Source organism: Cervus canadensis, chromosome 1 (assembly GCF_019320065.1).
Source record: "Cervus canadensis isolate Bull #8, Minnesota chromosome 1, ASM1932006v1, whole genome shotgun sequence".
In the NCBI taxonomy this organism is placed as follows: domain Eukaryota; kingdom Metazoa; phylum Chordata; class Mammalia; order Artiodactyla; family Cervidae; genus Cervus; species Cervus canadensis.
In genome coordinates this window covers 20,837,958-20,861,625 of record NC_057386.1, presented here as the reverse complement: position 1 = coordinate 20,861,625, position 23,668 = coordinate 20,837,958, and the positions used below count along the sequence as shown (strand labels likewise).

Here is a 23,668-nt window from a genome sequence, read left to right as displayed (position 1 = left end):
GAGTGTTCATGGTTAGAAAATGAAACCTCTGGACAGATGGGAATGGCACTGAAGATGCAGACTATAGCCCACAGTTCAGCCTGCAGCCTCTTTTTTGGAAATCAAGGTTTGTTGGGACACAGCCAGGCCTTTTCATTTAGGTGTTGTCTATGGCTGCCTTTGTACTACATGAAAGCTGAGTAGTTGCAACAAATTTTAGACTGCAAAGCCTAAAATATTTACTATCTGGCCCTTGACAAAAAGACGTCAACCTGTTAAATGCCACTTCTGTTTTGAGATTATGGCCCCTTATTATTGGCTGCTGGACCCTGGTATAGCTATGTTCTTTCTTAAGTACCAAAAAGGGAAGAATGAGGTGGGGTGGGTAGGAAAAAAAAAAAAAAGAAAGAAAACTTTTCTAAGTGTGTGGCTTAAATTATGTATATTATTTTAAAAGAAAAGGGAACATGATCCAGGAGTCTAAATTAATCTAATATTGTTAATATTGAACATGCAGGTGCAGGTTGGTATACATTCCACCCTCCAGAAATATTTTCCTACAGTAGATAAGCTGCTCACATTTTGCTCACATTTTTTTTTTTTGAACGAGCATCTCCTGAAGAAATATGTAGCATGACATTGGTACTAACTGCATGTGTAAATACATCATATCGGCAAACTATAAAATATAAGTTATGTATCATCATTCATGTAGTATCTACAAATTTGTAACAGTGGAAAAAAGATGGTATTTAATAATACAATAAAAATATTCTTATCAAAAAAAAAAAAAGACGTCAACCAATCTGCACTGAAGCCATAATCTCCCTAAAAGTGAGAATGAGAAGAAATATCTAGAAGAAAAATTATGATGGAAATATTCCACAGAGTGAGAGTTCAAGGGTCAGTGTCAAAGCATAAATACAAAGCAGACTACTTCAGACTCAACAAAAAAGTAAAACCAGAATCAGGCACTCAGAGGTATCTTTGTATCCATAGCAACCTTATCTCAAAGCCTCTAGAAATTTCTCTTCCTTGCTATTAGACTTACTCCTTTGAGACCATTGAAACCCCTAGAGATATGACTTTTCTAGCCTGAGATGCTCTCAGACAGTCAGAGCCCATGAGAATGCAGTTGACTCTGTCATCCCTAAGAAGTGGGTACCACACCTGATGAGTACACAGCTCTCCATCAGCTCTGGGTTCAGATACTCTTTGACCCTTCCCAGCCCTAGGGAGTATCCCTTATTGCCAACTAACAAATATTAACAAATTAGCCTTCCCCAGATTACCTTCTTCCCTGTCCCTCTCTAGCTGTCCTTTGTTCCATAAAGGAACAAAATCATGGTTCAGAAAGAAGTCCCAAAAGATTATTCGTGTAACACAAGACACTTTAAAAGAATGTATCCAGATTTTAAAAGCAGTGTTGAAGAGCAGAAAGGACCACATTTGAAGCTAAATGACCTGGGTGCACATCCTTCCTGACAGTATGAGCTCAGAGAAGTGAATCCCTTTTTTGACTCTAGTTTTCTTCATCTCTTAATTTGAAGTAATGATAATGCTGCCCACCTCATGGGTTCATTGTGAAAGGTAAGATGTTGTGTGTGAATATGAGTGGGGGTGACGATAGTTACTTCTGTAACCTTCCTCCTTTCTACTGTTGGCTCAAATGGCTCAGGTGAAAAATTTTGTGAACATTCAGTTTTGTTGAGCAGACAACCTCGGCAGGTTGCCCAAGCCAACCCAATGGTGATCAAACCTTACTCATCTCACAAATACTAGAGGCACAGAACTATATTCATGAGTTAATCAACAAAAATGCAAATGTTAACATTAATTTACTGGCTAGATTAGGAAGTTGACAGATGGTCTATTGTCCCTACTTTCTCGGCTAACTTCCTGATCTTCGAGGTTTGTTTATCTCACTTGGGGTGATTCTTGAGGAGGAAGAGTGTATGGAGCTGTATTGCCAACCAAGCCTCCTTTCTGGTGCTTGCATTGAAATAGGCTCTTCTCATCCTCTGAGAATCCTCCAGCCTTACAGCTCTCTGTGAGCATGCATAAAATAATGATAGTGTTACTTCTGCTCCTGTTGATGATGATGGTGACAATGATGCTACCATTTCATGAATACTTAGAGCTTCCCAGGTGATGCAGTAGTAAAGAATCCACTTGCCAATGCAGGAGATGCAAGTTCAATCCCCAGGTCAGAAGATCCCCTGGAGTAGGAAATGGCAACCCACTCCAGTATTCTTGCCTGGAAAATTCCATAGACAGAGGAGCCTGGTGGGCTGCAGTCCATTGCAAAGAGTTGGACATGACTGAGCACACACACACACATACACACACACAAATTTACTTATTATGTGCCAAACTGGTGCTAAGTGCTATGGCACATTTCTCATTTCATCATCCCAACAACCCAGTAAGATTACCTATAAAATTATTCCTATTTTACAAATAAGGTAACAGAATGAGAAAGGTTCAGAATTTTCTTAAGACAAAGTCCATAAGTAGCAGAGCAGGGATTTGAACTATTCATGTCCCAACTCCTGAGCCTGAATACCTAAACACAGTGTGAACATTTGGCACAGAAGTTTCTCTGGTTTTGTGAGAGGAAAGAAACCTTAGATTCATTTCTGTTTACTGTCCCTCTCTTTATAGTTTTTGTTTCTGGTCCCCGCTGGGGCCTTCTTCCCCACTCCCCTTACCTCGTCAGTCCTCCAAAGGCTTCTCTGCTCAAGCAGTCCTTATAACTCGCTACGCTCTATAGTACCTTCCTGAGCTTGGTAAATAGCCAAGTTACGCTCATTTACTTTTTCCCAAGAGAAATTGCTATCCTTTTGCACAATTGATTGATTTGTCCAGATTGAAAATCAGATTGCCTTTTCTTAACATCTAAGCAAATGAAAATGCACAAAGGCATGACCTAGGCAATTTAGAATCTGGGAGAAAGTCTACTTGCCTTACCCTGTAAACGTTCACCTCAGAAGTAAGTTCTGTTTTCTAGAATCAAAAAATCTGAAGCCAGAAAGACCTGAACTTATGAAGGAGAAAACTGAGGAGCAGATAGTGATGTAGTGATGTAGTGATGTCCGGTGGTCTTCTAGGACACTTCACACATAGTATTCCATCCTCACCCAAAACACTGGGTGTTTGGATTCTATTACCATCATTGATTAACAGAGATGAAGAATCTAAGATACTGGGGAGAGATTTAACTTATACAAATGACACAAGTATGTAGACTCAAGTTTGCCCAACCCAATTTACCTCATTATAAATTAGAGATGAGACACTGTTTAGAGGTCAAGATGTGTCAAAGCACAAGAACTAGGAGAAAACAAAGAAACAAGATCATGAATTCTGAGGCCAGTTCTGAGTACAGACAGGAAGACATACCTAGATTTACTGCATACTGCTTTGCTCCTCAGTAAACTAGGGGTCAAAAAGTGACAATCCTACGAGCTTGTGATGAGGCATGAATCCTGGAAGTAATGTGATGGCTTGTATAAAGGAAAATGCTGAGCACTCCTAGACAGCCCTGATCTTCCTGACAGCAGCCTCAGACCCCAAAGAGAACTCAAACCATGGCTTTAACATCAGATATGAAGATGGGGGAAAGTGCCTTATCTCTATCCCAAAGCAAATATAAAATAAGAGGGAAACAGAAATAAAAAGAATCAGCCAAAATATTCAGAATGTAAGTCTGGGGAAAAATCAAAGTGTGAGAATGGTATGTCCATTTGGCTAGGAGTTCAGACCAGGACAACCAGGAGCCAGTAAAACAGGTCATCAAGAGCATTGATGTACAACTGAGAAGGAACTGGACCCCAGCAGAAGGTGGATCTGGAGTCAAAGAGTGTTAGGTAAGGCTTAGTAGAGCATATACGCCTGCTGCAGAGCTGTGGGGGGGGATTTGAAGAAAGAAATAGTGGCATAAAAAAACAGGATGATATATAAGTTCTAATGTTGGGCATGAAACAAAGAAAAAAGAAGACCATTGTTTTTTATCCTTAAGAATCTTAGCTATGTGTTAAGTCAGCAGTAATCAAAAGGATTAATAATCATAATAAAATTATATGGTTTGCAAAGTCTTTCCATAAACATGATCTTCCATGATCATCTTGGTAGATGTACAAAGCCAATAGAGAGGAGAGTGTTACGTCCACTCTACCTTTGGAAAAATTGAGGCTTGGAGAGACTACATGTTTGTCCAAGGACACAGAGCTGAGGCAAGATGATTTAGAACTAGAATCCAGATTCTGGTAACCTGGCAAACTGGCTCATTAGAACTATATACATAGCTTCAAAAATTCCCAGTAGCCAGGCTACATCCCAGACCAATTAAATCAGATTCTCTGAGGGCCAACTCAAGCCTCGGCATATTTTTAAGTGCTCTGGATTATTCCAAAGCACAATCAAGTTGAGAACCACATCCTGGTGTGCGTGTTTGGTGATGAGCACCTATAAGCAGTTTAAAAGCCACGTGAGAGTATCTAAGGGACTGTAGGACATTTATTTATAAAACTAAGGAGTAGCTACAAAGAGATTAAAAAAAAAATGGCAGAGTTTACAGATCCAAAAAGCTTTGTCCCTGGCCAGAATTTATCCTTTATTCTGTTGATATTCTCTGCTCAGAGCATGTTTAGACCTTTCTGTTTTGACAAAGTCTATATCTTTCTAAGGGGGTTCCCTGGTGGCTCAGACAATCTGCCTATAATGCAGGAGACACAGGTTTGATTTACAGGTTGGGAAGATCCCCTGGAGAAGGGAATGTCTACCCACTCCAGTATCTTTGCCTGGAGAACTCCATGGACAGAGGAGCTTGGCGAGCTTCGCCACGTGTGGTCACAAAGAGACATCTGAGCAATTAACATTTTCACTTTCACATATCCTTCTAATACCCAGGGTTTTTTATGCAAATCTTTGTAATTTATTAATGGGTTTGATTTTTTGAAATTTGTTCAAAAGGAAATCTTATGAATCAGGTAGACAATGAAATAAGATAATAAAAAATTTTTTTCTATATGATTGTGGCTCATAATTGACTGGAAAGCAATTTCCTAAATAGATTTGCCAAAAACTAGTTGGAATTTGTGTGTAGAAGACAACTTTGAAACTAGTCAGTGACTTGGATGGTGTGGTGGTAAAGAACCCGCCTGCCAATACAGGAGATGCAAGAGATGCTGGTTCAATCCCTGGGTCAGGAAGATCTCCTGGAGTAGGAAGTGGCAACTCACTCCAGTATTCTTGCCTGGAAAATTCCATGGACAGAGGAGACTGACAGGCTACAGTTCATGGGGTCACAAAGAGTCAAACATGACTGAGCACACACTGACCTGGATGTGTCAATCTGCTCCAATTTTTAAATTATTCTCCACACTTTATAGTAGTATCTTATGGATAAATATAGATAGAACTTGGTTCAAATCCCATAATTGCTAATGACTAACTATGATTTGGAGCATATTTCTAAGGCTCAGTTTCCTCATCTGTACAATGAATTTAATTTGCAGCACTTACAAAGATTAGTTAAGTTACTAGTATTTTACCTAACTTGTAGTCAATATTCCAGAGATGCAAGCTATATTTGTTTCCTATACCTGCTGTCACAAATGAACTCAAATATAGTGACTTAAAACAATACAATGTATTATTGTAAAGTTCTATAAATCAGAAGTCTGACATGGGTCTAAAATCAAGGTATGGAGTTGCATTTCTAAACACTAGCAATAAGCAATTTGAAAAAGAAATTAGGAAGAAAATTATATTTCCAATAGCATCAAAAGGGATAAAATACTTAAGAATAAGCATAATGAAGGAGGCAAAAAACTTATACACTGAAAACTGCAAATCATTGCCAAAAGAAATTAAAGAAGACTTCCCAAGAAGCAACAGTTAGAACCAGACATAGAACAATGGACTGCTTCAAAATTGGGAAAGGAGTACGTCAAAGTCATATATTGTCACTCTGCTTATTTAATTTATATGCAGAGTACATCATGGAAAATGCCAGGCTGGATTAATCACAAACTGGAATCAAGATTACTGACAGAAATGTCAATAACCTCAGATATGCAGATGATACCACTCTAATAGCAGAAAGCAAACAGGAACTAAACAGCCTCTTGATGAGGATGAAAAAGAAAAGTGAAAAAGCTGGCTTAAAACTCAACATTGAAAAAACTAAGATCATGGCATAAAGTCCCATCACTTCTAGGGGAAAAGTGGAAACAGTGGCAGATTTTATTTTCTTGGACTCTGAAATCACTGTGGACAATGACTGCAGCCACGAAGTTAAAAGCTGCTTGGAATAAAAGCTATGACAAACCTAGACAGTGTACTAAAAAGCAGAGACATCCTTTTGCACAATGAAGGAAACTATAAGCAAGATGAAAAGTCAGCCTTCAGAATGGGAGAAAATAATAGCAAACGAAGCAAGTGACAAAGAATTAACCTCCAAAATATACAAGCAACTCACGCAGCTCAATGCCAGAAAAATAAACAACCCAATCAAAAAATGGGCCAAAGAACTAAACAGACATTTCTTCAAAGAAGACGTACAGATGGCTAACAAACGCATGAAAAGACGCCCAACATCACTCATTATCAGAGAAATACAAATCGAAACTAAAGTGAGGGACCATCTCACGCCAGTCAGAATGGCTGCTATCCAAAAGCCTACAAGTAATAATTGCTGGAGGGGGTGTGGAGAAAAGAGAACCCTCTTACACTGTTGGTGGGAATGCAAACTAGTACAGCCACTATGGAGAACAGTGTGGTGATTCTTTAAAAAACTGGAAACAACTGCCATACGATCCAGCAATCCCACTGCTGGGCATACACACCAAGGAAACCAGAATTGAAAGAGACACATGTACCCCAATGTTCATTGCAACACTGTTTACAATAACTAGGACATGGAAGCAACCTAGATATCCATTGGCAGTCAAACAGATAAGGAAGTTGTGGTACATACACACAATGGAATATTACTCAGCTACCAAAAAGAACGCATTTGAGTCAGTTCTAATGAGGTGGATGAAACTGGAGCCTATTATACAGAGTGAAGTAAGCCAGAAAGAGAAATACCAGTACAGTATATTAACACATATATATGGAATTTAAAAAGATGGTAACGATGACCCTATATGCAAGGCAGCAAAAGAGATACAGATGTAAAGAACAGATTTATAGACTACGTGGGAGAAGGCAAGGGTGGGATGATATGAGAGAATAGCATCGAAACATGTGTATTACCATATGTAAAATAAATGACCAGTGCAAATTTGATGCATGAAGCAGGGCACCCAAAGCAGTTGCTCTGGGACAACCCAGAGGGATGGGGTGGGGAGGGAGGTGAGAGGGGGGTTCAGGATGGTGGAACACATGTACCCCCATGACTGATTCATGTCAATGTATGGCAAAAACCACCACAATATTGTAAAGTAGTTAGCCTCCAATTAAAATAAATTAATTTATTTTTTTAATGAAGAAAAAAAAGCAGAGACATCACTTTGCTTACAAAGGTCCCTATAGTCAAAGTTATGGTTTTTCCAGTAGTCATGAAAAATGACTATAAAATAATTTATAGTCATTTAGATGTGAGAGTTGGATCGTAAAGAAGACTGAGTGATGAACATTTGATGCTTTTGAATTGTGATGCTGGAGAAGACTCTTGAGAGTATTCTGGACAGCAAGGAGATCAAACCAGTCAATCCTAAAGGGAATCAATCCTGAATATTTGTTGTAAGGACTGATGCTGAAACTGAAGCTCCATTATTTGGCCACCTGATAAGAAGAGCAGATTCATTGGGAAAGACCCTAATGCTGGGAAAGATTGAGGGTGGGAGGAGAAGGGGACAACAGAGGATGAGTTGGTTGGATGGCATCACCAACTCAATGAGTCTGAGCAACTCCAAGAGATAATGAAGGACAGGGAAATCTGGGGTGCTCAGTCCATGGGGTCACAAAGAGTCAGACATGACTTAGCAACTGAACAGCAACAACACTGTAAATGGAAAGAGATTCCATATTTATGGATTGGAAGATTTAATGTTGTTACAAAGATATTATCGCCTAAAGCAACCTACAGATTCAATGCACTCGGTATCAAAATTCCAGTGATGTCTTTTGCAAAACGGATCATAGACCTAAACATAAGAACAAAATCAATAAAACTCTTAGAAGAAAACGTAAGAGAAACTCTTCATGACATTGGATTTGGCAATGATTTCTCGACGATGACACCAAAAGCACAGGTAGCAAAAGGAAAAGTAGGTAAAATGAACTTTACAAAAATTAAAAATAAAGAGAGACTTCCTTGCTGGCCCATTGGTTAAGAATCTGCCTGCCAATGCAGGGGACATAGTTTCGATCCCGGTACATCACCGACTCAATGGACATGAGTTTGAGCAAAATCCAGGAAATAGTGAAGGATAGGGAAGCCCAGTGTGCTGCAGTTCATGGGATCACGAAGAGTTGGACACAACTTAGTGACTGAACTACTACGGAAGATTCCACATGCCTCGGAGCAACTAAGCCCATGTGCCACAACTACTGAGCCCGGGCACTAGAGCCTGTGCTTGGCAGCTACTGAAGCCACTGCAATGAGAAGCCCATGCTCCAAAACTAGAGAGTAGCCCCCACTCGCCAAAACTAGAGAAAGCTCATGTGCAGCAACAAAGACCCAGAGCAATTAGCCATAAAAAAGAACGAATTTGAGTCAGTTTTAGTGAAGTGGATGAACCTAGAACCTGTTGTACAGAGTGAAATAAGTCAGAAAGAGAAAAACAATTATCATATATTAACACATATATATGAAATCTAGAAAAATGGTATTAATGAACCTATTTGCAGGAAAGTCTGGAGGCACAGATATAGAAAATAGACTTGTGGACACAGTAGGGGAAGGAAAGAGCAGGAAGAACGGAGAGAGTAGCATTGACATATATACATTACTTTGTATAAAATAGATAGTCGGTGAGAAGTTGCTATGTAACACAGGGAGCCCAGCTTTGCACTCTGTGATGACCTAGAGGGGTGGTGTTGGAGGAGGGGAGGGACACTCAAGAGAAAGGTGATATATGTATAATTATGGCTGATATGCGTTGTTGTATGGCAGAAACCAACACACCATTGTAAAGCAATGTTCCCCCAATTGAAAAAAAATTTTTTTAAAAAAACAGTGCAGCCATTAAATAAATAAATCTTTAAAAAGAGAAAATGAAAAGAGTGAAAAGGAAACCCACAGAATGGGAGAATAATATTTTCACCAATCATATATCTAATAAGCGATTAATGTCAAGAATTTATAAAGAAGTTCTACAACTTTTTTAAAAAGCAGAAAATGAGTATTGGGGAGAAATTGGAATCCTAGCACATTGTTTCTGGGAATATTAAATGGTGCAGCTACCATGGAAAAGAGTCTTGGGTTTTCTCAATTAAATATAGAATTACTGTATGACGCAGTAATTCCACATCTAGGTACACACACACACAAAAAAAACACACACACACAAAATGGAAAGCAGGGACTTGAACAGAAGACATACGTTCACCAATGTTCATAGCAGCATTAGTCACAACAACCAAAAGTGGAAATAACACAAAATATCCATTGGTGGATGAATGAACAAACAAAATGTTTTATATATATAAAATGAAATCCTTATTCACTCTTTAAAAGAATTTGGAGGTGATGGTGACAACTATGGCTGTGGTCCTGGTTATAGTAGTGGAGAGGGCTATGGTAGTGTTGGACCAGAATATGGAAACCAAGGTGGTGGATATGGTGGTGGTGGTGGAGGATATGATGGTTACAATGAAGGAGGAAATTTTGGAGCTAACTATGTGGTGGTGGAAACTATAATGATTTTGAAAATTATAGTGGACAACAGCAATCAAATTATGCCCCATGAAAGCAGGTAGTTTTGATGGAAGAACCTCGTGCAGTCCCTATGGTGATAGTTATGGATCTAGTGATGGAAGTGGTGGATATGGCAGCAGAAGGTTCTAAATACTCAGAAGAAAAGGGCTACAGTTCTTAGCAGGAGAGAGAGCAAGGAGTTGTCAGGAGAGCTGCAGGTTAGTTTGAGACAGTTGTCCCAAATGTATTAGAGGAACTGTAAAAATCTGCCACAGAAGGAACGATGATCCATAGTCAGAAAAGTTACTGCAGCTTAAACAGGAAACCCATCTTGTTCAGGACTGTCTTAGCAACAGTTTGCAAAAAGTGCAGCTATTGATTAATGCAATGTAGTGTCAATTAGATGTACATTCCTAAGGTCTTTTATTTGTTGTAGTTTTGTCTCTTTCTTTTCATTACATCAGGCATATTGCCCTGTAAATTGTGGTAGTGGTACCAGGAATAAAAAAAATTAAGGAATTTTTAACTTTAAAAAAACAAAAGAGAAAAATTTCAGTACATGTTACAACACAAATGAACCTGAAAACAGTATACAATGAAAAAAGCCAGATACGAAAGAACAAATAATGTACAATTCCATTTCTTTATACAAGGTACCCAAAAGAGTCAAATTCTTATGGACAGAAATTAGAATAGACATTACCAGCGGCTTGGGGCAGGGGGGTTTGGGCAGTTACTGTTTAGTAAGTCCAGAGTTTCAGTTTGGGATGATGAAAAATTTCTAGAGATGGATAGATGTGATGGTTGCACCACAATGTAAATATACCTTATGCCACTGAGTTGTACACTAAAACTGGTTAAAATGGTAAATTTTATGTCATCTGTATTTTACCAGAAATTTTTTAAAAGTTGGGGTGTTGGCAGGACTGTGTTCCTTTCTGGAGGCTCTCCATTAGAGTTAAATCAAGATGCCCATTCTTGTTGAATACTGATGTCATGGTCAGCACTCAGATTTGCCTGCAGTGCCAGCCTGAGTATTCACAGTGCCAGGGACTAGTTTATAATAGCAGTAATTGGGGATTCAATTTAGATAAAAGATCCCTTTTAAGACTTTATAAACAACCTGCAAATAGGGAAACAGTGGAAACAGAGGTAGACTCTATTTTGGGGGGACTCCAAAATCACTGCAGATGGTGACTGCAACCATGAAATTGAAAGACGCTTGCTCCTTGAAAGAAAAGTTATGATCAACCTAGACAGCATATTAAAAAGCAGAGACATTACTTTGCCAAAAAAGGTCTGTCTAGTCAAGGCTATGGTTTTTCCAGTAGTCATGTATGGATGTGAGAGTTGGACTATAAAGAAAGCTGAGCACTGAAGAATTGATGCTTTTGAACTGTGGTGTTGGAGAAGACTCTTGAGAGTCCCTTGGACTGCACGGAGATCCAACCAGTCCATCCTAAAGGAAATCAGTCCTGAATATTCGTTAGAAGGACTGATGTTGACGGTGAAACTCCAATACTTTGGCCATCTGATGCGAAGAACTGACTCATTTGAAAAGACCCTGATGCTGGGAAAGATTGAAGGTGGGAGGAGAAGGGGACCACAGAGGATGAGATGGTTGGATGGCATCACCAACTCAATGGACGTGAGTTTGAGTAAACTCTGGGAGTTGGTGATGGACAGGGAGGCCTGGCATGCTGTAGTCCATGGGGTCGCAAAGAGTTGGAGATGACTGAGAGACTGAACTGAACTGAATTGAAAACAACCTGCAGCCAGGACTGTATCTTTCATGATGTGTCTCTCCCTTCCCCACCATCCAGGGTCTACATAGCGTAGGTATCCAGCAGGTACTGGTTGGATTGGATAGAGAAAGGTAGGAGTATAAACAGAAAAGCTGGTGGGGTCTCTGAGCCCCAGAGCCCCAGAGGAGGGGCAGCAAACTGCTGGAGCCCAGGCTGATTATGATCCCCAGGAAGGAGATCAGGAGGAAGCAGGAAGTCCAGGGCACAGCAGGCAAGCCAGGGCATCCCTTCACTGTGTGATCCTGAGGCTGCCTGGACCACCAGTAACACAGGTAATACAGTGCCAGATGTAAAACTTCCTACTGAGTATAGAGTGAAGTAAGTCAGAAAGAGAAAAACAAATATTGTCTATTAATGCATATATATGGGATATAGAAAATGATGCCTATGGACCTATTTGCAGGGCAGGAATAGAGATGCAGATGTAGAAAACACACTTGTGGACATGGCCAGGGGGAGAAGTGTGATTAATTGAGAGAGTAACATTATCATATATATGCTACCATGTTTAAAAAAAATACAGCTGGTGGGAAGCTGCTGCATAGCACAGTAAGCTCAGCCCGATGCTCTGTAATGACTTTGAGGGGTGGGATAAGGGGGTGTGGTGGGCGGGAGGCTCAAGAGGGAAGGGCTGTATGTATACACGCAGCTGATTCACCTTGTTGTTCAGCAGAAACCAACAACACTGTAAAGCAATTATACTCCAATAAAAAAGAAATAAAACTTCCAGCTGAGAAAAGATGAGATTTGCATAGCCTCTTTCCAGCCCCCAGCTCATGCCTCTTCATTTTAGTTTCGGATACAATCAACTCTAGGAGATGTCCTGGTCAAGAGGGGTGAGGGAGAAAATCCAAGAATGGCCAAGGGGAGGTGGAACCACACTGCAGTTGTCCTGCCCCCTTTCCTGCCCACCCCTCCTCACCCATGGGACCAGCCATCTGCCCACCAGGCCTGGAGGAGCTTTCCTATCCAAGACTCAAGCCATTATATGTAAGGTTCTGCTTTCAAGTGGCCTTTTACAGACCGCTCAAGCAATGGGTGTGGTGAGACAAATGAATACCAATGAGAAAGGCATGTACTTTGCCAAGGAAATTGAGTTTATTAGGTTACAAGGGAGGGTTGCTGACACGTGGGCAGGCGCTCTGGACAAGCCAAGAAGAAACAGTCCCCAGTGAAGGAAAGTGTGAGCAGGGATCATCTGGAGGAGGTCAGGTGAGCTTCTGGATTCCCCCCCTGGGCAGCTCCAGCCATGCACGTTGTGTTTTCTGGCTTGTTTGGTGGAATGAACCAGGGCCAGGTCATAGCTCCAGAACCCTGGGCCCTGTCTCCTTGTTCCTCGGGGAACCGCTGGACTCTAGCGCACGTAGGAGTTGCAGGGCCCACAGCGGGAGCGGGGGACACAGGGTGTGCAGGGGGCAGCAGGAACACAGGGGTTGCAGGGACTGGAGATGCAGGGTGCGATGGTCTTGCCGCATGCATTGGTCGTGGCACAGGGATTGCAGGGCAGCCTGGAGAAAGGGAATGATATAAATTGAGGGAGGCTTCTGATGTAACCAGAGAGACCCCAAGAGTGGACTGCCCATTGGGACTTGACCCGACCTATAACAGAGAAGGTCACAGGCTCCCCTGATACAAAGCTCACTATCAATGTTAATGGTCTTCCTGTCATATGCTATCAAAAGTGCTGGACAGAGACAGAAACTCTGGTCTCAGCTCCCAACATTGTCCATTCCTAGCTGGTGACCTTGGATAAGTCACTAAACTTCTTCAAGCCCCAATCCCTTCATCCATAGAATGATGAGAATACTGATCCTGTCGGCCTCATGGTTAACTCTAGCGGCAAATGAGGTAGCATTTGGAAACACACCCTCTACACAGTATGGTATTACAAAATGTAAGAAATGTCATTGATCACATATCAATATCATCACAGTAGACTGCAGAGTTGGCTGTACAATTTCAGTGTATCCCTCAAGCAGTTCATGCCATTTTATGTTTTAATGTTAACCACATTGCTTTCTGAGCTCTGTTTGAGCATGTCTGGTGTGAAGGCATAATTTCCTCTCCAAAGTATGCAGTCTTTGCCTGGAGTCCAACTAAGAAGTATGCCTGTGTGCGCAGGGCTTCACCAAACACCTGCTCAGTACTCACTTGCAGTCCTCGCTGTCCAGCAGTCCCCGGTACGTGTTGATCTCACACTCCAGCCGGGCCCGCACATCCAGCAGCACCTGGTACTCCTGGTTCTGCCGCTCCAGGTCACTCCTGATCTCCGCCAGCTGTGACTCCACGTTGCCAATCAGGCCCTGCACCTGGGCCAGCTGGCAGCTGTAGCGGGCCTCCGTCTCCGTCAGGGTGTTCTCCAGGGAGTCTCTCTGTCAGGGGGAAAGGGGAGGAAGGTCACAGAGCTGCTCCTTCAGGGACTTCTCCATCACTTCCAAATAAGTCACAAGCTCTAAGAGTTCAGGAGAGGGTGGCCCGGAGGGCATCCCAGTGCCCCTGACTCCCTGACCTCACCTCCTCACCAGGAGTCTCATCAATACCCACCAGGTTGTGCTGGGCCTGCAGTTCCACCTCCAGGGCGTTGACCGTGCGTCTCAGCTCGATGATCTCCGTCTGGCAGGACTGCAGCTGCTCTGAGCTGGACACCACCTGCTTGTTCAGCTCCTCAGTCTGAAACACCAAAGGGCAGAAGGCAGGCTCAGACCCTGCCTGAAGGGCCCCAAGGGGCCGAGGGTCCTGAGACACCACGTGCTGAGCTGCTCACCTGCCTGATGTACCATTCCTCCACGTCCCTGCGGTTGGTCTCCACCAAGGCCTCGTACTGAGCCCTGGTCTCGTTGAGCACGCGGTTGAGGTCCACAGTGGGGGCGGCGTCCACCTCCACGTTGAGGCGGTCTCCCAGCTGGCTCCGCAGGGTGTTGACTTCCTGTGGATGCAGAAAATGCAAGAGTGATCCTCAATGAAGAGTGTAACCTAAGAAATGGCACTGCTTGTTGACATCCTATTCATCTATTTCCTTGGAAAAGGAACTTCTAGTAGAACAGCTATGACAGCAGAAGGTAAAGTGGTCTGTGTTCCGTGTGTTCAGCTCCTTCCCACCATGACTGTGTCATGATCCTTGGATTCAAAAAAAATTTCCAGGGGTTTGCTTGGGGGTTATTCAAGGATATATAAATACCCAAATTTCCCAGGTTGTAGATTGGTGGCAGATAACCCCATAAATAAAAATAATTGGCTGTATAATTCAGATTGCATATCAAACCATTCTTGCCATCAAGTAAGAAGATATTGTCATGACCCCTCCCAGGAGACAGAAGGAACCCTGGATCATTTTTCATCAAGACTTTGAAAGAATAGAGACTTTGATTCACCGGGACTGATATTTTGGCTTTGGGGAAGAGAGATGGCTTCGAATGGCATATCAGAGCAGTGCTGGGACTTCTACAGATCAGCAGCCAATCACAAGCCCAGGGAGGTGTCCTGGGAAACTAAAGTGATGCCCCAATTTCGAGTGAAAGATACAGCTTATCTGGGAGCATGGATAGGTTTCATCTCCCAATGTTTTCTTTCATCATGAAATTTTGGTGTTTTCAAAGAAATCTGAAAGATTCTTATCCCTGATTCCACCACCCCAAGTCACTAAAGCTGCCCTAGGCCTGAGGCTGAGTCAGGCTTCTTCATTTCTCATCTCTGGTCTCACCTCCTCATGGTTGCTCTTGAGGCAGATCAGCTCCTCCTTCAGGGACTCCACCTGGGCCTCCAGGTCAGACTTGCACAGGGTCAGCTCATCCAGGATCCTACGCAGGCCGTTGATGTCTGACTCCACCAGCTGCCGCAAGCCCAGCTCTGTCTCATACCTGCACAAGGATAGGGTCAGAGCGGTAGCTAGCAGATCCCAAAGGCTCACAGGAATGATCTTGGATAACCCCAATCACCTTGCCTTCCCCCTTCGGCAGTGAGTAGACCCAGGAGACAGAGGCAGGGTGCTGGAGGCTCAGTCAAGACCCAATATTGATCCCCAAATTGACTTGAGTCCTCATCTACTTTTGTGCCTCCTTTGTTTGGTCCCCCCAATCCTCTGCAGAATCCTTCATGATTGATGGATTGACTGCTGTTCAGTCAGCCATGGAAAACCCTCTTCTTTCATGAGAGACTGAACAAAAGGAGTGGGTACCCATGCGAAATCTGAACCACTTACTTGGTCCTGAAGTCATCTGCAGCCAGCTTGGCATTATCGATCTGCACCACCAGTCTGGCATTTTCAGACTTGGCACACAGGATCTGGGGAATGAGAGGTTGCTGGGTGAGGACTGAAAATAGCTATAAAATCATTAACTTCTTTTAAAATGCTTATAAAGCCATTTTGAAGGTAAAAGGAGGAAGCAAGAATCAAGATGGCCTGGATGCAAAAAACACAGTTCTCTCCCCCAGATTGAGAATCCTGGCGCATGCCCCCTGCTTAGAGATGACAGTAAGGCCCCTCACCTTCTGCTGGAGCTCCTCAATGGTCCGGAAGTAGGACTGGTAGCTGGGGCACAAGAGGGGCTCCTGCTGCTGGCTCCTCTCCAGGATGCGGCTCTCTAGCTCCGCATTCTCCCGCTCCAGCTGCCGCACCTTCTCCAGGTAGCTGGCCAGCCGGTCGTTCAGGAACTGCATGGTCTCCTTCTCGTTGCCATTGAAGGAGCCCTCGCAGAACCAGTTGCAGCTTCCCACGTTGGCAGGGATGTTGCAGGCCCCGGGCAGGGTGGTGCCACAGCAGCTGGAGGGCACGCAGGGCCTGGAGGAGCAGCTGGAGCGGAAGCTCAGGTTGGGCAGGCAGCAGTTGTAAGACATGGTGCTGGAGGGAGAGAGGTGCCTGACTGAACACAGAGTCCAAGTTCTCCAAAGAGCTTGTGAGCCTTCTGCCTCTGTGGAGCATTTATACCCCATCCCCAGAGGGTGTGGACACAGTATGTAATGTCTTTTTTCTTTTTATTTTTTTCACTGCTTTTCAAATGCCCTTCCCTTCAATCTGTTATTGGCCTTCCTCAGAAGAGTCCCTTGTCCCATAAATTTTTTTACTTGGCTTCCTGTTAAGTCAGAACTACTCTTCAGGCTGTGCACCCATGAAATCAGAGTCCTGCGGTAGACCTTCAAAGAAGCCACATGGTCTAGCCTGAGGATCTGCCCTTGTTAATTGGGAGTTAGTCCATCCAATGACATTCTTTTGTGTTACGTGATCTGGTAAAACCATGATCAAATTCACCTCCTGGCCCACCTGGCATTTCCAGGGAGAGACTAGGATTGAATCAAGGAACAAGTGTCCTCAGACCAAATGGTTCCCTTTGCATCTGCTTTGAGACAAGAATCCTTCAACAATGTAGCATCCAAGCCTTAGAAGACATGAGGTGGATGAGAATTGACTCGGGCCACAGCCAAGAAGGATAGACAGCTATTTGTGTAACGCTACCTGCCTATCACTCAAAAGGACTGTAAAAGGAAAAGAATCTAAAAAAGAGTGGATATATGTATGTGTGCAGACATGCTCAGCCACTTCAGTAGTGTCCACCTCTTTGTGACCCTAAGGACTGTAACCTACCAGGCTCCTCTGTCCATGGGATTCACTAGGCAAGAATACTGGAGTGGGTAGCCTTGCCCTCCTACAGGGGATCTTCCAGACCCAGGGATCAAACCCAAGTCTCCCACATTACAGGCAGATTCTTTACGGCTGAGCCACTGGGGAAACCCGGATATATGTATATGCATAACTGATTCACTTTGCTGTATAGCAGAAATGAATGTAATATCATAAAGCAATTTCCCTCCAATTAAAAAAATAAATTTTAAAAAGTAATAAATTTTAATTAATTAAAAAAATAAAATTTAAAAAGATCTGTAGAGAAGGGACTCCCCTGGAAGCCCAGTGGTTAAGACTCCACACTTCCATTGCAGGGGCCATGGGTTCAATCCCTGGTCAGGGAACTAAAATCCTATATGCTTTGAGGTGTGGCAAAAGAAAAAAGGACTGTAGAGGAATTTTAAAGATAGAGGCTTTGATAATTAGTTTGAGAATGAGAACAAGGAAGATTCTGGAAGAAGAGATCATTTAGAAAGAAGGCTGAGAAAATGCAAGCTGAGAAATCCATATAAATGCATTAAAACTAAGGAAGTCTCTGGAGGCAGGTGTGAGAAAGGAATACAGCTAGGCTTGCAAAACTTTTCCAGTGAGGTATCTAACCATTGTGTTAGAATAGAGTGAGTGGTAAGTCTAGGAGATAGTCCAAAGGAGCCCCTCAAGCATGAGAATTTCATTTGGCTTTAACAGAAAATGTTTTAAAATTTCCAGTTAGACTTTCTAACATTTTGCCCAATTCTCCAAGTATAATTGACACACCAGGAAGATGCATCGTACCCTGTCCCAGGCTCCCACCATCAGCCTTACTGGGTTGCCTACTACCTGGTTTAAGAACCAAAGGTTGAAAGGTGCCAAGGGAGGGGGCTCCGTGGTCATGACATTGAATCCAAGGACCTGGGTACCCAGGAGAGAAAATGAGGAGACACAGCTAATGGGAATTTTCCAAGACAATCTTGGAGTCACTGAAGGCACTAGAAGGTCTGAGGAAGGGGTGACCAAAGTTCTGAACGTACAAATGTTGCACCACCAGGTACCACCTGCCCCTTGGGGAGCAGAGCCCCAGCCTCAGCTGTGGCTTTGGATGCCCTACAGAGGCAGTTTTATTGACAGGTTATTGGAGTCCTTCCCCCCAGCAAGCTTTCATGATAGTATTCACGTGGTGCTCTGCTTTGTCTCAGATGAAAGGTCCTTCATCTACCCTCTCTCCAAGGCCATTATCACCACTCACTATAATGCCATTCAGACCAAAAGCTCCGGACTTAACAATAAAATCAAAATCTCTTTGTTTTCCTCCAAGGCAATTAAAGGGGGAGAAATAGGTGGGTCCTGAGGCAAGCATCACTGAGACTTCCCGGAGGAAGGACTCAAGGCCAGGAGCTCCTGTCTCACTCATCCAGGCTTGGGATGAGTGGAAAGCCCTGTGAATCAGACTGATGGGCATTTGCTCCTTAGGAACAGCACAAGCCTGCTTCCCAATTCTTGTCAGCCTGCTCCAAAGCACTGGCTTTCCAGCAAGGCACCACAGTCCTGCCTTCCTCCCCACCCAGGGAGCTCAGATTAAATGCCATCAGCATTCTCCAAGCTCTTTGGTCTTAGCTACTGATTGGCCAATGCAGCATCATGGAGGCTTTAAGCAAAGGAGAATGTTTAGGTTCTAAGTATGAGAAGATTCAAGGATTGAGACAAAAAAGCGGACATATCTTGCATACAATTTAGAAAGAGCCAAGAAATGGGAAAAAGGGGAAGCAGGGAGAGATGTGTTTAATAAGAAAGATAAGACTACAAAGAAGAGGCAAGGAGGGAACCTGGAAGGAATCCTCAGAACCACAATGGGTCATGTTGATCAGATGAAGCTAGCCTGTCTTCAAGTGAGGGAACCTGGAGGATGGAAAGCTGAGAAGTAACCAAGACAACATAAATGAAGGTACCGAAGAGTGGTCCACCCTGATGAGTGTCCTGAGAGATGTAAATGGAGACTCAGAAGAGATCTACAGACATGGGACCATAGTTTGTGAGACCTCGGACAGAAGTGACATGGTTGCAAGATGTCCAGACCAGAGCATCACCTCTATGATCCAGTCTTAGATTTGTTCGTGGCTGAGAAATGCACTGTTGTCTACATCCAGGCTGCAAAATGTCTAAAGGGGCCCTGATACCTGTCCCTGAATGATAGAGTTATGTAGAAGAGAAAGGAAGAAAGTAACTGGGGTAGTCACACCTGTACATCTTCAGGTCACCGTCAATCGGCAACCACAGAGAAGATGCAGCAAAGAACAGGTTACACCTGTTACCTGCTGGCTTCTCCTGGAGATTTCTTTTTTTCCCTGCAGAAGATGAAATGGCACAAGAATTCAGGAGGGAGACAGTGGACAGAAGAGCTGGTAAGTAAACAAAAATGCTACCATCCCTTGTAAATCTAGCTCCTTTCTTGCAATGCTTTCAAAATAGCAATAGACTTATGTGAATTTCCTTCTTGAATTAGTGGGGAAGATGGGACTCGAGGGGCTTCCCTGGCGGCTCAGACAGTAAAGAATCTGCCTGCAATGCAGGAGACCTGGGTTCAATCCCTGGATTGGGAAGATCCCCTGGAGAAGTGAATGGCTACCCACTCCAGTATTTTTTCCTGGAAAATCCTGTGGACAGAGGAGCCTGGTGGGCTACAGTGCATGGGGTTGCAAAGAACTGGACATGACTGAGCAATTAACAATTTTCATGGGACTCCAAGATTATAAGGTCTCCATGGTCTCACACAGATTAGGAGCAGACTTCAGGTACTCTCTTGATCTCCTAATTGAAATACTTTCAGAGTTTATTCACTCAGAGAGAAACTGAGCAGTCCTGGACTATCAAACCCACAATTTTGCTTAGTTCAGTTTTTTCAAAGCACATTTAAAGAGCAGCTTCTCCATGCTGGGCATGGGATGAAATTGAAACAGAATAATCACAGTTCCTGTAGCAGATTATCTTTGTATGAACAACTCAAACTAACATGGGTCCCCTAAATATATGAGAAATGACAAGAAGATGAGGAGAGGAGATATTTTAAAGGTATACGGACATTTGGAAATTTATTTGTATTTAATGGATTTAGAAAGGTGTATATATGACATTAAGGGCAGTAACCACTTTTTGAACTTCTACTAAGTGCCTGGCATAGTCCCAGGACTGTGGGATGGGGGGCAGAGGGCCAGAGGTGGGTGGGGAGGGGGATACTTGTGGGGGACAGGCAGATGATGTGCTCTCAGTCCCGCTGAGCAGGCAGTCAAGTCTGTAACTAACTCTAATGTACGGTAATATAATTGAGCCGTTCACCTCCCCTCAAAAAAAAAAAAAAAACAATTCCTTCCTTCCCCCTCCCTTTTTTCCCACACTTGTTCCTACCCCAAACTCCAGTCAGGCCATTTCAGCCCAGTTCATGATTCTCAGCCAGGAGGTGAAGGATGAGGCCATTTCAGATTATCTCCTTGTCCCCTACAGATTTATTGGTGACTCTACTCTCTAGGTGACTCAGCGGTTGGCTTCAAATAACTGATCTCACTAGAACCTTAACCCCTTTAAGAATCTTTTCTTCAACCAGGCCTGGTAATGAGTTATTTTATTTTAATATCAGTTCTTGTTGCTTGGTGGTTCTGCAGCATCCCCGTAGGATCTGTGGTCATTGAGATGAAGTTTCAAAGCAGGTGAAAGAGGCTTCCAGGCATGGGGCGTGGGACAGAAGATGGAAAAGAGGCAATGCTGAGTCAAGCATGTGTAAAAACTTCCTCTTTCTAGAAAAGGGAACAATATTAGGAAGGAGAAATGGAGGTGATGGGTGACCCTGCTGGTAGGTGGACACAGTGGCCACCCTCAGAATCAGTGAGATACTGGTGGTGGAGGCCTCTTGGCAGAGGACCTTGAAGCTCATGTGAATGAACAAACCACATGTTTAGGATGCCTGACAAGCTGGGGGAGGAAAGGGGAAGGAAGGCAAGAGAGGTTTGGGTACAAAAAATAGCCTAAAGGGGGAGCCTCAGCTGAAGGAGGCCAGGAGACTCAGCCTGCAATGTGGTGGGTGGAGAGGACGTTGCAGGGTGAGAGGATGCACTGGGAAGATTATCCTTTCAGAGATTCCCAGACCCTGCAAAACCCATCTTAGCCATCTCCCCCAAGACTTATTGTCGTTATTCAGTCGCTCAGTCATATCCAACTCTTTGCGACCCCATGGACTGCAGCACACCAGGCTTCCCTGTCCTTCACCAGCTCCCAGAGCTTGCTCAAACTCAAGTCCATTGAGCCAGTGATGCCATCCAGCCATCCAACCATCCCCCCAGCCTTGGAGAGTGTCTAAATCTAAAGTTTTATCCAGAGGTACCTCCAGTAAAATTCTTGGCAGTTTGGTTCAGGGTAATGCGCCAGGAATGAGAAGACTTGGACTTGAGTGAGTCCCTAACTTTGAACTTCTTTCACTGCAAAATGCAGATTGTGGAACCTGTTCTGTCTCTCTCAGGGTTTGGGAGTGGGGGCTCAAGTTGGATAACAGATATGAAAGTACTTTGTAAATGGAAATGATGAACGTACATACAGGGTTCTATTTCTCTTCTTCTCTACCTGAGTGGACAAAGTGGTCCTAGTGTTGGAGGAGAGTAACTGGCCTTCTTTAATGATTTCCCACCATCAAAATCGCCAGGGTCCTCATGCTATTTTCAGATACTATAGAACTTTCATTCTTTGCACCTACCTTCTACGGCATAAATTCTCAGATGTGAAAGAATTCTCAAGCACAAACACTGTCTTATTCCCTTCAAGGAAAACAAATCAAAACATTGGCGTGATTACGGTTCTGTTGTCCTGCTGACACAAACGGAGACTTGGCCTCTATATAGCACAATGGTTGAAAGAACAGTCGCTGGAGGCAGACTACCTGGATCTGAACCCTGTCTTCCCCACTGAGTCGCTGTGTGTCCTTGGGCGTGTTATTTAGCCTTTCTGAGCTTTGGTTCCTCATCTGCAAAATGGGGATAACAATAATATCGGCTTCATAGGATTGCTATAGGGTTAAATGAATATATGTATGTAAACTTATCCCTAACTTAAATTAGTGCCTGGCTAATTAGTAAGAGCTCAGTGAGTGTAAGCATCAGTGATGACAATAATGATGAAGATATGTAATGACGATGATGAGGGTAGCAATGGTGACGATGGTGATGATGATGAAAAAGATAATTGTGGTGGTGATGGTAGTGATGATGGTAATAATGGATTGTTTGGTTTCCAGGGAAGCGCTTCACACCTTCCCAAGCATAATTATCTCCTTTACCCAGCATTTCTTCCCAAACCACTTCACACATTCACACACAGACACACACACACACACAAAATGTCTCATCAAAGCTAATATTTTAATTATAGATGACAAGGCATTGTATATGAACTTAAGAAGCACAGGTCAGTCACCTTGAGGCCCCACTGACTCATTTCATGTCCCCGGAAGAATTCCTCCACCACTGAATGACTCACCTTCTCTCCATCTGCTTACATGGGAAGAACAATGCTTCCTTCCTCTCTCATGGTGCGAGAGTAAGTGGCTTTATTTTGTTAAATGGCTTTGAACTTGTTGGATGAAAGGAGCTATTTAAGTACAAAGGGAGAAGCAAATGTGTTTGGGCTGGGGAGCTAAATTAAGACTGATTGAGATCAGTCTTTCTTATTGGGACCTACTCTTGGATATGTGTCTCAGGGATGCATCGCCTGTGCCCACACAGCTCTACACTTGGGAAAAGAGCAGAGGCACAGTGAAGGGGCGGGGAGGGAAGGGTGAACAGCCTCTGACCTTCCAGAGCTTCCTACGATGCAAGTCCTGAAGGCTCCCAAGTAAATCAGTCCTGTCTACAGAGACAGTGGCCAACAGGTAGGTTTCCAGGCTTGAGAGCAGTTGGAGGCACAGTAGTCAGGTTCTGACTTAAAACCTCTCCATCCCTGAGACTTGGGGCTGTGGTCACTCCTGTAGAGGATGGGCTGGACTCAAGAGCCATAAGCTAGACTTTGTAAATTTCTCAGCAAGCTACTCTGATTCAGAGAGCTCAAGGAGTAGAGAGGGAAGATAAGAACCAGCTGCTGGATTCAGTGTATTGGCTCTGTTTGTAGTTTCACTGATTAATAAGACCTAGAAAGCAGAAAGTCATCAATTTGAGGGGCTAGAAGACCCTCTACAATCATCTTATCCAGCTCCATCAGATACCTGAGTGACTTCTTCAATGTCTTCACCACATGGTTATAAAAGCCCTGTTTGAATGCTTCCGGTGATGCGGGACTCACTACTTACTACTTGGCCAGGTCTGATGCTGCTTTCTGGAGACATGCTCTTCTTAGCCATGGCTTCCTAAATATGGAGCTTCTGGTTCACGTGTCTATTGACTAGAT

General features: G+C 43.4%; 1 protein-coding gene across 1 annotated transcript; it reads right to left on the bottom strand.

Moving 5' to 3' along the window:
• Positions 1-12,731: 12,731 nt before the first annotated feature.
• Positions 12,732-16,558, bottom strand: LOC122441978 (keratin, type I microfibrillar 48 kDa, component 8C-1). Its single transcript, XM_043469160.1, has 7 exons — positions 16,141-16,558; positions 15,854-15,936; positions 15,356-15,512; positions 14,420-14,581; positions 14,200-14,325; positions 13,807-14,027; positions 12,732-13,163 (listed from the first exon to the last, which is right to left on the bottom strand). Exons 1-7 carry the CDS (start codon positions 16,486-16,488, stop codon positions 13,010-13,012), a joined length of 1,251 nt encoding a protein of 416 aa, XP_043325095.1. The 5' UTR covers positions 16,489-16,558; the 3' UTR covers positions 12,732-13,009.
• Between the last annotated feature and the right edge of the window lie 7,110 nt (positions 16,559-23,668).